This window comes from Alligator mississippiensis, chromosome 4 (genome assembly GCF_030867095.1).
Source record: "Alligator mississippiensis isolate rAllMis1 chromosome 4, rAllMis1, whole genome shotgun sequence".
NCBI classification, from domain to species: Eukaryota; Metazoa; Chordata; order Crocodylia; family Alligatoridae; genus Alligator; species Alligator mississippiensis.
This window is the reverse complement of record NC_081827.1, coordinates 212,554,472-212,572,791: the sequence shown is the minus strand read 5'-3', so window position 1 is coordinate 212,572,791 and position 18,320 is coordinate 212,554,472. Positions and strand designations below refer to the sequence as shown.

General features: G+C 40.7%; 1 protein-coding gene across 4 annotated transcripts in view; it reads left to right on the top strand.

Moving 5' to 3' along the window:
* Positions 1-958: 958 nt before the first annotated feature.
* Positions 959-18,320, top strand: part of DCAF17 (DDB1 and CUL4 associated factor 17) — a 31,185-nt gene continuing 13,823 nt past the window's right edge. For 2 of the 4 annotated variants that reach the window (XM_006265906.4, XM_019480563.2), the window contains exons 1-9: positions 1,282-1,474; positions 3,028-3,131; positions 5,914-6,004; positions 8,232-8,371; positions 9,497-9,575; positions 10,704-10,793; positions 13,234-13,341; positions 13,827-13,932; positions 17,870-18,012. In XM_006265906.4, coding sequence (XP_006265968.1) covers positions 1,319-1,474; positions 3,028-3,131; positions 5,914-6,004; positions 8,232-8,371; positions 9,497-9,575; positions 10,704-10,793; positions 13,234-13,341; positions 13,827-13,932; positions 17,870-18,012 — 1,017 coding nt within the window. In that variant the 5' untranslated portion in view covers positions 1,282-1,318. The other 2 variants (XM_059727292.1, XM_059727291.1) reach the window with 2 other exon arrangements.

The window sequence follows — 18,320 nt, the reverse complement described above, 5'->3', positions numbered from 1 at the left end:
GTTCATATGAATGAAGCACAAGCTTTTATACAACCACATCAACATGCCACACTCCTGATCTGTGAACCTTTATAGGTAAGAAGGAAGTTGGATTTTTCTGGCACATTCAGTGCTTGGATTCTCTGCTACCAACTGCTGTCAGCTCTGGCAATGTCTTTTGTGAGGTACCTCAATAGATACCCAAATATGTGGTACTGCGTATCCTATGCATCAGGAAAGAGCTGGTCACTCCTGAGCCCTGGATCAAGCAAATATATAAAAATACTTTTATACATGTCTGAGTTTTTACAGCACCTGAGTCAATACAAATCCTGTCCGGTTCAATACTGACCAAAAAGTATGGCTATGTGATGGCTCTGATGCCCCAAATAAAATGAGTCCTTGAACACCATTTAGTTTAGTAGTATTAGTATCTTAATGTCTGTGAACAAAACTGAGTCTACACCAAGATCTGAACTGGCCTTTGTGTAGGTCATGCTTCTACCAAAAGAAAAAAAAAGTTTCCATAGTTTTAAATTCAGCAATTTTCCAATCACTAAATTTATCTTTAAAGCCCACAGCCAGTGTGGTCAGGGGCTGCACGCACCACACCACAGGGAGCTGAGAGGGCTGAGCCATCTCCTCACTTCACCCTGCTGAGGGCCCCATCTTCTCAGGATTGTTTTGGTCTCTTTCCCCTGATCAACTGAAAAGCACGTGACTGGGTATGGAAGAGGTCAAACTAAAATGAAATGTAAAAATCCTGTTTCTATTCTGGTGTCTTGCCTAACCATGTATTTTATACCCTGTTGCTTTAAAGAATAAAAACCAACCCCTGGATGCGCCGTAACCGCCTGTGCCTGGGTTTAGCAGGATTACGTGGCAACACGAGCCTTTCAAGGCAGCGCTGGGGGGAAGGCCGGTCCGAGGGAGGCCGCCGGGGAGCTCGGCCCACGTGACTGCGCGGCGCTGGTGCCGCGCCCGCGGCCGGCTGGGCTCGGTGGGCCCCGTGCCCGTGCCCGGCCGGGCTGAGCCCCGAAGGCGGCCCTGCACCCACGTGCCTCCAGGAGGCTGGAGCGCGGAGCTCCCGCTCAGCACCGAAACCGCAGCTCGGCGTGACGCCAACGGGCTGGGCGCGCTGGCCGCCGGGCGCTGCAGTCCCGGCGCCGAGACGGCGACTGCGGACTTTCTGCTCGGGGAACTACCGTACCCAGGGCGCCGCGCGGCGGCGGGCGGCACCGGGCTGCGTGACGAGAGGTGGCTCCGTGTGAGGGGGAGGAGTCGGCGTGGCCTGCGGTGCGGTGCGGTGCGGTGCGGCGCGGCCTCCCCCGCGCCGGTCATGGGGCCCGGAGCCGCCGTCACCCCCTGGCGCGGGGCGCGAGACCCCCACAATGTCTGCCGTCTCCTAGGCGGGCGGGCGCGCGGGTTTTACGCTCAGGACGCTGGGGTCGTCCTCAGGAAAAACCTAGGGATCCTCAGGAGGCTGCTGTGCCAGGTAACGCTCCCCACCGCCTGGCAGCCAGGCAAGGAGCTGGGATTCTGGCTGGAGCCGGAGTTTGGGCTGATGAGGAGTCCTTCATCCCTGCAAGATACGCACGGGGAGCCCTCCCACCCCACCCCCAGCGCTCCCTGCTCATCAAGCTTTTGACTAACTAATAACACTGCCTCTTGGAAAACCTTTTCCCTGCAATGTCCTAATCCGGGTGTCTGGTCCTATCTGGCGTTGACGCGGATGGCAGTGTTTTAAGGGATCGCTGTTCTCTTCACGTTGGGTCTCCCGCGCTAAACTCAGTCAAGTTCTTTACCCAGTGAAGGAAGGCAATGTTGTTTTTTTTTTAGTAAACACAAACACGTCCTGTGGCTGGAAGCCGAACACTACCCTGGTAGGAAACTGAAATGATCATCCATGCCCTGACTGGGATGAACACAGACATTTAATAAAACTTTACTTGTAGCAAGCTAGAAGGGGCTAGGCCCCATTCATACAGCCAAGATCTCTATGGAGGTGTCTGCATACCTGCACCCACAGAGAGGCATGCTAAAGTGAACAGGACTCTTGTCTGTTTGTCATCTGCCTGGGCCCTGCTTTTTCATCCAAGGTGCCATGGCACTGGGGTGCCTTGACTTCCTTTTTAAGGGTGTTGTACAATACTAGATATGCCAACACATACCCAAAATTCACAACATAAACCTTGATATTTCAAATAGGAACACATAGGGTCAAAAAGATTTTTTTGCAAGAAAAGAACTGCTCTGTTATTATTTTTGTAGTCAAAAAATGAGGGAAAGCTAAAAGCTGGAATTTTTTGAGGGGTTTCTTCAGTTGAACAAGATGTGCCTTGAGTGTTAAGTGGTTGAGAACCACTGGCCTGCACACTTTTTACTGTAGGATCCAAGCCTTTGTTAATGCTACAGGTAAAGGTCCTGCACATGCCTAATTTTATACATGTGATTAGTCACTAAACTCATTCACATTTTGGGATCCTTATGTAAACAAGTTTACAAACTCCCTTTGCCTTCCCCAGCTCATGGGGAGGAGGATGTTGAGAAACCTCATGGAATTACATACATAAGGGTATTCTTGCACAGTGGTAAGATCTGGGCCTATCATTTTCCAGTGTGAAAGGTTAAACTTTTGTAGCCAATTTTAAGTTAGTGATTAAAAATGTATTTTATGTGCTGTCCATAAACTGGAAAAGGATCTCCTTTCATTCAGTTTTATCCCTAGTTTACTTGCAAAGGTCCATTCATCAGTTTTACTGCCTTTTCCTCCAACACCAATTTTTTCAGTTATTTTTCAATTTTTATTATTTAAAAAATATGCTTGCCTTATTTTAATGTTTCTTCTACCCACAATTGGATATACCCAGTACATGGTTATAGAATTATTAAAAACAATTCTGCAGACCTTTTTATTTGGATAAAAATCCTTTATGTGTTCACAACCATGAATCCTGAAAAAGTCAGTCATTAATTTGCAGAAGCAAATGAAATATTTTCCAGAACCGCAGCTTGTTATAACAACCTTCTATTTATTTTCTGTTACAGGAAAGTACTAAATTCAGAAAAGTTTGGACAAGTCATTCCACATCTCCTATTACTTATGAAAGTGGAAGAATCTATTTTGACAATTATCGGTGCTGTGTCAGTAGGTAATATGATGGAAAATTTCCATTACTTTACACTTTATCACTAAAGCTCTGATCTTTCAAGCATTTAGACATGTACATAACTTTGCTCATGCAAGTACTCCCATTGGATTACTCATCTAAGCAAAAGTAAAATACATACATCAGTGTTTGCATGATTAGATGCTCATTTTTTTATCTCCTAATGCTCTGGCTATTCTGTGATGACTTATGGACCTTGTTCTTTGGCAAGGGAAACACTGGTCCTGTGAGCAGTAATCTACTCTCAATCTTACAAAATTTTGAGCACCCTTCAGACTTTGTAGCATCTAATGAAGTAGGCTGTTACCTACGAAATCTTATATGCTTCTTAGTTAGCCTCTAAGGTAGGGGTGTCAAACATAATGGCCTGAAGACTGGATCTGGCCCATGGTGTCATTTAATGCAGTGTGCAGGTTGCTGGACCAACCCTGTGCATTGGCCCTAGCCCTGCACACTGCATGTGGTGTGTGGGTTGGACCCAAGCGACTTGTGCCCCGGACCCCCGTGCTGTGTGCAGTGATGGGTTCAGCCCATGCAATGCCTGCAACACGCACCCCCTGCTGACCCTAGAGGTTGCACTACAGTGAGCCCCATGGCTGGCACGTGTGTGCAGGACTGAGCTGCCTGCATGCACAGCATGTGGCACAAGGGGTTGGCACAGGGCATACACTCCATACAGTGCCCTGCTGGCCCCGGAACCAGTGCACAAGAGCAGCATTAGCCCTGTTCAGGCCCCAGGGATTGATGCATGTGATATGCAAGCTAGACCCAATGCTGTGGCCACTCTACAAAGAGCTAGTCCCAGTCTGGCCTGCAGACTGGCTCAAGGATGTTAATCCAGCCTGTGAGGTTGGATGAGTTGGACAACTCTGCTCCAAGATGTCCTTGCCCTGCCTTATTTCATAATTTAAAGGGGATTGAGGGTATTCATTACTTTGTTGGATCCAGTCCCTTTTTAACATGTGGTTTCCATTGTGTAAATGGCAACACAGTGCTATAATTTCACTGAAAAGTACCCCATGCAAATCGATCAATCGGATCAGTTTATAACAAAAAGCTGAATTATTATTGAGCAACCATATAAATGAATATGGTACATATGCTCTGCAAATACAAATACGGCCCAAAGAAGAGGACAAAAATGGAAACACATTTAAGAGACTTATACTGCTAAACTGTATAGCTCTTAAACTATAAAGGACTTCTCAGCACTGTCATAAGTAACACAGATGAGAAGACTTTCATTCTAAATGGTTTCTTGCACCAATAAGATGTATAATGCAATGCTGTGATGCAGTACACAACAGTATTTTGTGGGCCTAATGATTTTGTCAGCTACACAATATAATTAAGAAGTTACTTTAGGTTTACACAAATACATCTGACAGAATTTGGTCCAGTAACTTGTTACAAACCAGTGTTCTAGTATCTGTAGTTTCTTCTTCAGCTAGTGGGAGGCCCTGGTTCTTATGGGGGACTTCAGTCACGCTGAGAAGACTGAGGTGGGGATTTAAAGCAGCCTTCAACAACAAAGATGATGGAGCTAGAGTGTTCTCAGTGGTGGCAGATAACGGGAGCAATGGTTTCAAGATGCAGCAAGGGAAGTTTAGGTTAGATAGGAAAAACTTTCTCACTAGGAGTGTGGTAAAGCACTGGAATACGTTACCCAGAGAGGTTGTGGCATCTTCATCTGTGGATGTTTTTAAGACTGGGCTGGACCTTGGCTGGGATGAAATAGTTTGGGATGGTCCTGCTTTGGGCAGGGGTTGGACTAGATGGACTTCCTGAGGTCCCTTCTAGCCCTAATTCCCTATGATTCTACTGCTTATCACTGCAGCATCTGACCATCCACCAGTACTGCATTAAACAACATGAAGAATATGGGCCATGTGTGGTCCATTATTTATCTCAGGGCTGTCCAACTTCTAAGTACCCAGGTCCACACCAACAGGAGCTGGACACTGCATGGGTCACATCAGGCAAGCCACAGGCCACTGGGCTTCATGGATGCTTTCCCCGTACTGCACTGGCACCTCTCCAGTGTTGCACTGCTGTACCCCCTCACCACCGTACTGGGCATCCCTATCACCCCCACCCCTCGCTGCTGCTAGACAAGGGCATGATTCCCCCCACCCTGCACAACCTGGACTCACCCTCAGTTTCCCACATTGCACCACACTGCCTTGTCCCCAGGGGGCAAAGGCAGGAAGCAGCAGCCAGAGCAACGCAGGGAGTGATGGCTAGGTGAGAGCCTCAGGTTTAACTCCTCACGAGCCACAAGTAGGGCAGCCCTACTTTAACTCCTGTCCTCTGTAGAGAGAAGATTGTACATTGTAAAGTGTTTTCATTTTTTAAAATATATGTATAGGCAGCTATGTGTTTACTTTAAAGTAGGCAGAGCTGAAAAAGTGTAGAGTAGTAAGTGAGGTGGGTTTGTGATTTTCTTTAGCTTCTGAGTAAATTTTAATATACTTAAAAAAAATGAAAAATACAGTTTACTAAAGAGCATTACTGTTAAATCTTTTTAAATGTTTCTCCCAAGGAAAGGTGAGCTTTTTAACAGCATCTTACAGTAATCTTGCTCAGTAGTCTGAGGGTAATGTAAAGTGACCCTTAGCAAAATAAGAATAGTCCAGCATGCTGGACAGTTGAGATTGCTCCCTGCCTGAGGAAGAGGTAATGATTTATAACAATCCACAAAATGACCTGTTGACAGAAGGTAATTTATAAAATAGACTGATCATTTGTAATCTTTTTTTTTCAGCATTGCAGGAGAGCCAAGAATACTTTATCAAATGCCACCATGTTCTAAATCAGAAAAAATAGAGGATGCTTTATTATTGGAATGTCCTCTGGTAAGGTTACTTTGAAAGGAATTTTGAAAAGCAAAGATGTAACTGATCTAGCTGTGAAAGAACTGTTTACTAATGACAAGGGCAAAATTGAAATTGTTTGCAGTAATTTAAGGGTCAATTTTAACTTCAGATGTCTGTAAATGGCCCCCAGTGAAAATGGTGGAAGGTTTGCTATGATTTCAGTGGAAGCAGCCAGATATTCAGAGACTGTATAATCTGCTTTATTCTAACCTTTTCCATTAAGAGGAGTAACTTTTCAAGGTAGTGCATGTTAATATGTTAGTCTTTGCTTGGAGTAGTTGTTTAATAGGTAACTTGCTTTGTTTGTAACAATGTTCTTATTAAGGACTATCACATTGCTTGTCAGGAATGACGATCATCGCATAGCACATAAGTGGCTGGTATTTTTCAATGAAACAGCCTTACTAATAGAGACCTTCCTCCCCTGTGAATGAAGGAATCATTTTTTAAAACAATTCCATGCAAAGTATAAGGTTTATTTAAAGTTTTCAATATGTTCTTTATTTTTGGCAGAATCTTTAGGGGCATACCATCTTGTTGATATATGTGTAACTTCAATTTACACAGTAATAGGGTTATAGACCCCAGAAGAATTCTAATGCTATTCTATTGAAGCTTTTAAACTGGTGCATAATATATATGAAACTCTACATCTCAGTGATTACTACCACATTGTAATTTTAACATTCTTTTTCATTTGTTCACAAATGTCTTAAAATGTAATTTTTAGACTGAAATTTGCCTTGCTGTCTCTCAGAACAAAGGTGAACTTTTAGAAGTTTAAGCAGAATTTATTCATCTGGCAGCATTTGAATTGAGCTTGGGCTCATGAAAACTTAGGCTATAAATCTCTGATTTAGTTAGTGTATAAAGTGCAAATCTCCCTTGCCTCCTGCCAAAATTTACTCAGTCATTTTTGGCCATATTGGGGGAAGAAAAAGAAGGAAAGAACATTTTCTAACTTTTAAGATTGTGCATGTGTACTGTTAACTCAAAAAGGGCTCTACATTTCTACTATTCACTTTATTATCTGTTCCATAGCAGTGTAGACATTTAAGCTACTAATGCTATATAGGACCATTGTACTTGCCATGCTAGATCAGACTGAAGGATCATCTAGTCCAGCCTCTTGTCTCCAGCACCAGAAGTTTCAGAAGAAAATCCACAACCTTCTAATCCTTAGTAGGTAGACATGGATTTAAGACAAAAAAACGCAATGATTAATCTCTCCTCCAAAATTTGTGAAAATAGCCATTATGTCTCATATATCAGGGTTTAAGCCTATTTTAAGTTATGTTTAAAAAGCAGCTGGGGATTATCAGAAGAAGGTGCTCCACAAGTGGAAAATCTAAAAAGAATATTAAAAATTCACCAAAAAATTAAAATAATAGCTTTGATCACTCTGTGTTAAGTGTCATAATCTTGTTTTGTTTCTATTGTAGAATATTTTACTTCCACTTTTTTTTCAAGATTTGTAAATTCTATCCATTGCTAATATAAATTTATTTTCAATTTGACTTCAGCCTTGATATTTTTTCCATCTGTTGTTTTGTGGGTACAGTTGGTGTGAGATCCAGCTATTTGATATCAGGCAGTTAGACATTAAAAGCTTTGTCTACATGGGCAAAATTGATGGGCATAGCTTTTTCCAAAATAATTAGCTATTTTAGTACAATTACCTATTCTATAATTACTACCCCACTTGGACACTGTTTCAAGATAAATCGACTATCCCAGGCTAATTACGCTGCTTTGTGAGTGGAATCATTATTCTGGACTGAAGTCACTTTTATCCCAGAACCGCAAAGGCCTGTTACTATGGAATAATTTATTGCACAATAGCAATGATTATTCAATTACCTCATGACTAAGCGATATCAAATTACATGATCAACTGCACAATCATATTGGCAAACTGTGGCTTAAAAAAGGAAAACTGGGATTTAAAAAATTGATCTTTAATCTTCATGTAGGCCATACACTTAGGGTTTTTTTTTAAACTGCAGAATACATAAAAGCAAGTGTTTTTTGCAGTAAGCAATTGTCATTGATTTATATGATTTAACAATGTATAAGGCCTGATGTTGTAGGAGCCTGCTTATTACCCTCAACCACTGTTTTGTTTTGTGGTCACTTCATGGTTCCAGGCCTTGTGACTTTCCTTGGTTGCATGTTCAGACTTCTTTTACTGATCTTTTTTATGTAGGGGGAAACATTGCCCAGTCTTTCAGACTATAAAACTTCGCTTGCAGTTTTGACAGCTCAGAACTGGCTCCTTCGTCTCTCTGCTAATACTGGTGAAATACTGGAAAAAATATACCTTGCAGGATCCTACTGCAAATTCAGGTACTAAATATTGATTGAGCTTTACATAAGCAATGTTTTCATAGCATTATTGCAGTACTGGGGGAAATATTTTTTATTTTTCTGTATGTTAAGCTATTAAGTTTCTATGTATTCAGAAAACGTTGCTTTATACTATACTTCCTATAACCATAGAACTGTAAAAATGTATTTTTTGTTGGATGGAATTTATATCAGAGCAGGAAAAGAGTACAGCCCAAAATTCTTCAGTGACTCCCATCTTTTGCAGACTCTGCAGAGGTGCCAGTGATTGGAGGTGAATTATAGTCAAGGAGTTCCCTCCCAATCACGATGAAGGCACATTGTTGGTACAGGAAGGGGAAGCTTACAGTGCTGGTCCTAAGCTTTACCTATTTTATGGATGAGAGGGATTCTCAGTCTAGTACCTTTCTTGGACACAATCCCCACATGCCATATTCTTTAAAGACAGTTTTAAACTTCAGCAGTCTAAGTTTATGGTCTCAGATTTGTCCCTAAATTCCAGTAACCCGTCCAGAAGAGCATGTGCTACAAAAAAGCCACAAGTTCATGCTAATACTAGCTTTCCTCTTCCAATTTTACAACTTTTAATACTGCAATAACAACATACTAGAATGTCTCTTTAAACTCTGCAAAGCAAACTTCATAAAACACAGGAAAAATATTATTAGCAATTTAGAAACAGGCAATTTTTAACTGTATGCATATGCTTTTGCACAATGTATCCATTTTAGTCTTTAGCAGGACACCAGGCTTCCCATCCCCCTTCCACCCCACTTCTCAGAGGAAGTGATCCCTCTCTTGCTTCAGAATCATAGTAGTAGTTTATGAAAAGCAGAGGAAAATGTACAGCAGACAACCTTACTATCCACAAGTTTGTACAGTGTTTTTTTGCATTGTCTAATAGGGAGAGTGATTCAGATCATGGGAAACAGCTCCATTAATGCTCAGAGCCTAAAAACTCAGTTCATGGAGCTTGCAGAGTTGGCTGAGACCTTGGGATCTGGCCTGGGACTCTCATAATCTAATCTAGATTAGATTATGTGAAATGGGCCATTTACTTTAAGAAGGTTTTAGACAGTGACTAAACTAATACTAACATCAAGGCTTTTTTCTTATCACCAACAGGTACTTGAACTGGGATTCTCCTCAAGAGATTATGGTTGTAAAGTCTGTTCAGCAGAAGCTCTCAGCAGCAGCACGACAGGTAGGTTTACTCATCCTGTCAGGTGAGGTATATGTAGCCAAATATTTACAGGGCTTGTACAGAAGTTCAAAGAGAAATATTTTTAGTTGCCCCATCTGGCAGGTATCATAGTAGCTAGGGTCAGAAGGGACCTAAACAGATCATCAAATCCAACACCTTGCCTTGGGCAGGAACGGCTGCTGGGTTCATATGACCCCAGTCAGGTGTCTACCCAGCCTCCTCTTAAAGACCCCCAAGGTAGGAGCGAGCACCACTGCCCTTGGAAGTTGGTTCCAGGTCCTAGCCGCCCTAACCATAAAGTAATGCCTCCTGATGTCTAGCCTGAACCTGCTCTCTATCAACTTGTCATTATTCCTAGTTACCTCGTGTGGTGCCCAGAGAAACAGGGCATCTCCTATTCCCTGCTGATCTCCCCCCCTGGTGAATTTGCAGACAGCCACCAGATCCCCTTTCAGCCTTCTCTTGTGGAGGCTGAATAGGTTCAGACCCTCTAGTCTCTCCTCGTATGACCTACTCTGCCGCCCCCTGATCATGCGAGTGGCCCTCCTCTGGACCCTCTCAGTGCTAGCCACATCTTTCTTGAAGTGCAGTGCCCAAAACTGGATGGAGCCTGACCAATGCCACATATAGGGGAAGGATCACTTCCCTGGACCTGCTTGTGATGCATCTGTGGATGCATGACAAGGTGCGGTTAGCCTTACTGACAGTTTCCTCGCATTGGCGGCTCATGTTCAACCTGGAGCCAACAATGACTCTAAGTTCCCTTTCTGCCTCTCTGCTGATAAGAAGGATGTTCCCCAGCTTATAGGTACGCTGCTGATTTCTGCTCCCCAGAGATACTCCCCTCTCTGTTTTAGCTTGAGATAAAAAGTGACTTGTTTTGCAATAAAACACAGCAGCAGGAGCTTAGAGATATCCCAGGCCTCTGTTATGACTTTCAGCGTGATGCCGTTTCCCAGTGTTTGAGTTTTGACGTCTGTAAAATGGTGAGAACTTCCCTTATTCAGAGAGAGCACAAGACACTGTTAATAATTTTTATTAAGGTTTCATATGGTTAGATACGTGCCGTACCATGTAAGAATTGCCTGGAGTATAACAATTCTGCTCATTATTGCTGTTCTTCCTTAGGCAGGCATCCAACAGTCTGTGCTGTTTTTTCTTGCTGTGTTCAGAGTTCTACCTCTTTCCTTTATTGGAATGCTGGAGATAAACAAAAAAGTGAGTTATTTTCTATATTAACTATAGTCTCAGGCCTAGTTATTTAAAAGGCATTGAGTTGGGTCACTGCACATTGCAGTAATGCAGGACTAATTCTTACAACTTGTGGAAATAATGTATGGCTCATTGCATTAATGTGTAGTGACATTCCACCTTCCACATATCAGTAGCCACAGACTGCATCCAAATGAAGGGGCCAGTACCGGGTCCTGGGGGATCCTAGACCAGGACTATTCAGCTAGTGGCCCACAAGCCACATGCGGCCTCCATTAAGGTTAACATGGGCCCTCAAGTGCCCACCCATCCTCCCCTTCCTCTCCTGCTCTGGCTGCAGCAGCAGCCAGGGTCTCAGGGCTCTCTCTCCTGTCTTCTGCTGCATGCTCCTACCCGAGTGGCAACAGCAGTCCAGAGTACCCATACAACACAGTGCCAAAAGGGAGCCTGCAGGGAACTGAAGGTGCAGCAGACTGCCACACTGTGTGGGGGAGCACTATCGCATGCACGTGCATGGTGCAGTGCTATGGGGGTACCTGCCTGTGTACATAGTGCAAAAGGGAGGAAACACCTACCTGCACTGTTGTGCAGCCTGGGGGGCCCATGACCCCTGATAGTGCTGCCCCCATGTTATATGGTTCCTGCTAGTGCAGTGCATGGGACATATGGCCCCTGGGGTCTTTGAAGCTGGACAGCCAGCCTTGTCCTAGACCATTTAGGTAGATTATTATGTAGGCACATTCTTTTGATGAGCACTGAGATGGAAAGATACCAGAAAAATAATAAAAAGATGAGTCTGGTAATGCCAGTGAAGAGGAAACATGTCCTATTTGAAATCTGACTTCTAAATATACCATATTTACTCATGCCATGTGTACCTTTCCCCCCCAAAATCAGCCCTCCAAAATTGGAATGGTGTTTTAAGCAGGGAGGCTGATTTTCTTCACTGGAATTGAAACATGTAATGGCTGCTGTATAATGGCTCCCTGTAATGGCTGCCAATGGCTCCTTATAACAGCTGTGCTTCTCCTACAGGTCAGGAGACAGCAAGTGCCTCCTTTATGCTCATAGTTAGTTTTAACCCTGTTATGGCTGCTGAGCAGTAGAACTGTAGTTCTAAAACTGCAGTTAGACATTGAGTGATGCTGACTAGTGGGCTCTGCCCCTCCTCCCTAACGCCATGTTGAGCCCATACTATAGCAGTTAAGATCCTGGAAAAAGCTTTTTTTATACTCATACTTCCTTCCCAAAAGAAGGTGCGAGTATTATATGGGAACTTGCGATATACAGATAAATGCAGTGCTGTGTTTTGGGGCTTTTTGACGCGAGAACTACCAGTGAGGTTTTATGGTACTTGTCAAGAAGCATCTTTGTTGAGTTCAGAAGTTCATGAATCATTGGAATTACTGGAGTTACTGGGAAAAGTGTAAGAATGGGGTGATGAATGAGAGGGCACAAAATGGCAGTGCTATAATTTCACTGAAAAGTACCACATACAAATCGATCAATTAGATCAGTTTATAACAAAAAAGCTGAATTATTATTGAGCAACCATATAATGAATATGGCACAAACCAGAAATTTTAAATAAAAGCATACTAGCATCTAAGATTATGAAAAGAATAATTTAACTCCACATTTCTAGACAATACATCTGATTATCAGTGAAAACGCTTCATAAATGCTTTACATATAAAAAGAAGTATGTAATGGCATTATGTTAGGTCAGTCATAGCCCAAAATTAATTTGGATGAATTTAATTTGTTTATTTCCAAGAAAAGTTTCTTTATTTTTCTTCTTAGTGGAGATACGTTAAACACTTCTAACAAAATTAATATTACAGCATCATTAGGAGTTATTCATAGATTGTCAGGGCTGGAAGGGACTTTGCAAGATCATGGGTCCAGCCCCCATAAACAGCTCTCCAGGCACACATATGACTGGGATTCAGGTTCACAGTTTAAGCATCTGATATTGTACCTTTAGTGACATCTTAATAACCTAGCTAATTTCATAGTTATGTGATGTCCCAGAGTTATAACTAGACTAAATACTTGCCTCTGGTAAAGGAGGAACAGTAGAGGAGTTAGAAACAAGATTTCTAAATTGTATTCCCAGCTCTGATACTGACCAGCTGTGGGACTTCTGAGTTTCATTCCTCTGTGCATCTATAAAAACACACACAAAAAAAATTTGTCTTGGGGACATTGAAAATTAATATTTGTGAAGCATCTGACATCAGGTGATAGTGAAGGGCAAAATATTATGTTGCAGGTTGAGCTTGAGGATAGTGATTACAAAAACATTTCAAAATTAAAACAGTTACCAATTTTGGATAGTTTTGGTATGTAAAGCTAATTAAGCTAACGTTAGAATCAGGTAGCCTTGGTGTTTTGCATTTTTTCTGAATCTTTTTTCCCTCTCACACTTTTTTTCTTGAGCCAGATATTTGGAAACAGCGTCATGGATGTTGCCATTTCTAATGGAATACTGATTGTGATGTATAGCGTGGGCCTGGTCAAGCTTTATAGCTTCCAGGCTATCTCTGAGCAGGTAATAGAGCATGAAATGTAACACCAATTTATCTCAAGACTGATTATTATTAGTGTAGTACAATATGTAAAAACTGGACTTTATAATGGAGGAAATGTGTCAAACAGGATAAAATCATTTTCATAACACCATTATAGTATAAAGTAAGAGTGAGAGATCTTAACAAGGTACCACATAGGTAGTACATACTAGAACAAGTGGTAGCTGAACTCTGCATATCAGTCCTATTGTAGCAGAAGTGTTTCATTAGAAACTTAGATGGAAGATTCCTTGATATGAAACAGAATTTATTTTGGAAAATCAACTGTTGAACAGGAATTTAATTTAAATTCTGCCAGTTAAAAAAAATTAAATCTGTTGGTAATTAAGACAGGATTTTAGGCTGAAATGAACTGTTTTAGTAATGCACTAAATAACAAAAGCAGTAAAACTGAGCAGATAATAAACATGTATTGATAAAGCTAATTTGTTTTTCATTATTTTAGTTCATGGAGCAGCACTTTGATTTGGGCAGTGAATTCAGCTGGAATAATAGAGTTGGAATTGTAGGAAAGTATCCATTTGGTCTTCCTTGCAACATAAAAATAACAGGTATTTATCATCTTTCCATTATTTCATGGCTGTTTCACTACTTGCAAAAACATCAGAAACACTCCACATTCATTTGTGTTTGCCATTATGTTATAATAAAAATATGCCTCTATTTACTCTAAAACTCAAGAATTTACTAATAGGACTTTTCTTCTATTCCTCTTTTCTTCTAAGTTAAAACCACGTTTTAACTTTTAACTGTTAGGTATTAAAGTATTTGAGAAACTTTATAAGGTATGAGTAATCAGGAACCCCTTCACCCACCATTGAAATACAGGTGACCCTCACCATTCACGGGGGATACGTTCTCGTATCCCCCGTGAATGGCGAAATCTGCAAATAAGGCATTGCGTTCATGAGCACAGTGCCACCAGCAGCAGGGGGGGCGTGGCTCCAGTGGCAGCAGCAGGAGCCTGGCGGCAGCGGCAACCCAGCAGCAGCAAGCGCAGAACTCCTGAGGAGCTCCTCTCCTGTAAATGTATAAAGTGTATTTAAAATGCAGGTTCGGCATTTGCGAATATTTGAAACTGCAAATGCCAAACCCGCAAATAGCGAGGGTTTCCTGTACAGCCCCTTCTGGCAGGGGGAGGGGGAAAACCTGACAACTATTAAATAACAGAGAGAAACATTACATAATGACTTAGCTGTGAGAAAAATTGTTTTCTAGTGTTAAACTAGTGTATCTAATCTAACCTGCAGAGAGAACTCAAGGAAACAGAATGTAACTTATTCAAATCTTAACTTTGATTAGTCTTGCTATGTATAGTATGTCAGATGCTTTGCACATAACAGGAAAAATGTTGGTTAGTTTTGTTTAGACACACTGTTATATTTTCAGATAAAAACCGCTTCTTTTCACCGGTGCATCTAAGATTAGAATTTGGCCCTATGTTTCTTAAGGTATTTCCCAAGTCAAGGACTTCCGCATTTCAGCATGTGCATTTTTTTTCCTTATTAAAAAACCCAGGAGCTTCTTCAGTCCATATTTAGGCACCTAGATGAGTAGTTTGACTTTCAGAAGGGCTCAGGTCTTGTCAGCTTTCACTGTCATTAATATGCATGCATGTTCCCAATGTTAAGCATCCATTTTTTTTAAATCTGGGATGTTTTTGTATTAAATGATTTTCTGTATAAAAATGTATTCATTATTTACAGACACAAAGACAGATCATTTACAGACAAATCAAGCCAGGTCTTTGTATAAAATTAAAGCAATATACAAAGAAAAAACAGCTAGATAAATTAAGGCTTTAAATAATCATGTAATGTCTTATAAAAATAAAAGCTGCAATTACATTTGGTTCAAGTTTTGCACAAGAGTTTAGGAAATTTCTCTTAAGTTTTCTCTCTCTCAGATTTCTCAATTATGATTTAGTGCTGAAGGCCGTGTGGAAAACAGGCCTATGAGAGCTTTGAAACAGTTTATACTGGATATATTTTCATGGCCTATGCAGCATTATTGTTTTAGGTCACAAGCTTTAAAGTCAAAAGAAAAGGTTGATTTTTTTTTTCATTTTGTTTTTATCTTGAGACTTATTCAAGATTTTGTGGTTAGAAACTATTCAACTTCTGATATATACTTTCTATAGCCGCTGTTCAGCGATACTTGCATTCCTGTGGTTTTTGAGCTGTTCTCTTTTACAAGTGAGATGGCTGACAGTCCGTGCAATGAAATGTAGTGTTTCAGTGAAGGAGCAACCGATCTCTTTGAAGGTGGCAGAGTTTAAACTTGTGCTTGATGTAAGTTAACTGTTGATGCTTTGTGGATGGTTTCAAAGCTGTGGAAACTTGAAATCTTGTATTTTTCCACAGAACAACCACATCCTGGACAGAAGCAGTGCAAGGTTTCTCACACTGCTATGTCAATGCACCTCAACCTGGTCCTGGAGAGACCACTTCTACAGATAAGAGTAGGGTAATCTCCATGCTTATTTAGTCTTTGCCCTCTCTGCTGAGATTGCCAGTAAGGGTGTCAGTCATGGTGTTTTTTTTTGTGAAGAGGATATGCTGCACAGAGATCAATAGCTCAGTTCACATGGGTCACCAAACAGGTGTTGACTATTCGTGATTATCAGGTACTAGTGACCTTGGACAAATTTGAAATAAGTGAAAGGGCACTTGCAATCAAATCTTCATGAAGCCACTTTCTAACTAGCCCAGGACTTTAAATTGCTTTTTGAAAAATAAGGATTTATTATGTAACTATTGAATTGTTTCATAAAATGGAGAGGAAAGTGTCTTGTTCATTAATTTGCCACATCTAGAACAAATATGCTAGTACCACCAGGAGCAAGCTGGCTTTTCATTTAGATAAGACAAGTATTTTGTGGAAGTGAACAAAAGAAGCCCAAATGGTGATTGAAGACTGACATTTCTACGGGGAGAGTTTAAGAACAAAGACAGTATTGTAATAACCAGTAGACTGCTGGGCAATGAGAGCAAGCAACATATAACAAGAAAGAATGAAGATTAGAGGCAAACTCATCACAGCAGTTGCTGTGGCTTTTGGGGTTTGTAATAGTTAAAGTTTTTGGCAAAAGACAACATAAACATAAGGAAGGCTTGAGAGTTCTATAGGGCTATTGTGATTTGAGATTAACTCAGCTTTTTCAGGATTCTTAGTTTATCTTGTTTTTTAAATTAAATGATTAGGCTGTCAGAAATAAATTGATGAAATTAACATTTCAGCACAAAGTTAACAAGTTTTCATGACTTTTTCCCTCATTTTTTAATCAACTCAAGATGTCTTAGACACCTCTCCCACCCCTCTAGTCATATACTGTATTTTTTCTCCAAGGTTGTAATTTACTATAGGCCATACTTTATTAAACCTTGATTAGAAACTTTCTGAAAGGTAGATCAGAAATCTCTCTCTTGTGGAGGTAGTCATCTTCACTTCAGTAATCCTAACCTGTTGTGTGGTGTTAACCAGCTGCCACTTCCTGGCTCCAATGTGGCTTTATTACTGTGGCAGATGATTTGTCTCACAATAGCTGACTGAGTGCTTTGAATCTTGACATGGGCATGAGAGTGGCACAATATAAATGTAAGATCTCATACTTTATGCAGCTGTCCCATCTCAAGTGGTGATTGTTAAATTTCATAAACTAAGTAGGGTAAGATCAAGTCAGAATTTGAATGTAATCCCAAGATAAAGAACAAGGTACGGCACAAAGTGGTATTGGTAATTCAGTAGATGGCATGCTTTCCTCAGGCAACACTGAATCAATGTCCCAGCAGAGTACAAAGAAAAAAATTAATACTGCAAGTTGAGTCTTCCAGAGGCATAAAATTGAAGTCATACCCAGTTCTGGTAATTAAAAAATAAAAAAGCAAACATTTTTCCCATCTTACTTGATAAAATCTGTTTTAGGTTCTACATGTTCAAATTTCCCCTTGAAATTAATTTTCTGTCAGTCTTTTTAGTGTTGTTCTGTGCTGTTTAAACAGGGCTGTTTATCACCCTAAAAGGTGGCTTTACTTTTAGTGTCTAAGAAAGGAATTTCTAGGTAGCTAGTTAGTAGAGGTTTATAAATCTCTCTTGGTATCCATTTGAATTAAATTTAGGTAATTATCTTTTTTCATTGATGCACAGAAGATTTATAAGTCTAGCACATTAATGCTGAAGAGTTTTCTGATTAATTTGTCTTATATGAGCTGAAAGGAGATCTAGAATCCTTTTTATATTCATTATAAAAATCTTACAATGTGTTGTTTATTTTTTATAAATTCAGTTGCAAATTACAGTAGTTACAATCCACTCTATTTTGTTACATTACATATGTGGACACCTTTCTGCCCTTAATTTGATTCACTGGGTGCATATGATTAGTCTTCAGAAGTTCTCAAGAAGGAATGCTGTTCTGAGATTTTAGACTTTTAAGGACCAGTAGAATTGTGAGACTGCTAATAACCTCAACATTACCAATGTTCACAGATACCCCACCTTTGCTATTTGAAGTGTCTTCCTTAGAGAATGCATTTCAAATTGGAGGATACCCTTGGCATTACATCATCACGCCTAATAATAAAAAGCACAAAGGAGTCTTCTATATTTGTTCTCTGAAAGACAATACTTTGGTAATGTATTCAAATGGCTTTTCGGGAATTAATATACATCTGTTTTATTCACAGGGTGAATTGAGAAAAGCCCTGAAGCAAAACCAGTTTTCCCATTCTTCTGATTAACCCCTTGCTAGGGAGTACTATACATTATTACCCCTATCAACTAGTAATACCAGTTCTGAATTTGCCAGAAGAAAGAATGCTGAGTAATGGAAATACTCTCTTTCCACTGGTTTTGTTTCTGGTGTTTCCTCCCTTCTCATATACCCATAGCATTGCATTCTCTGTGTTCACAGTGGTGACAAGTTATTGTGCTTCCTGCT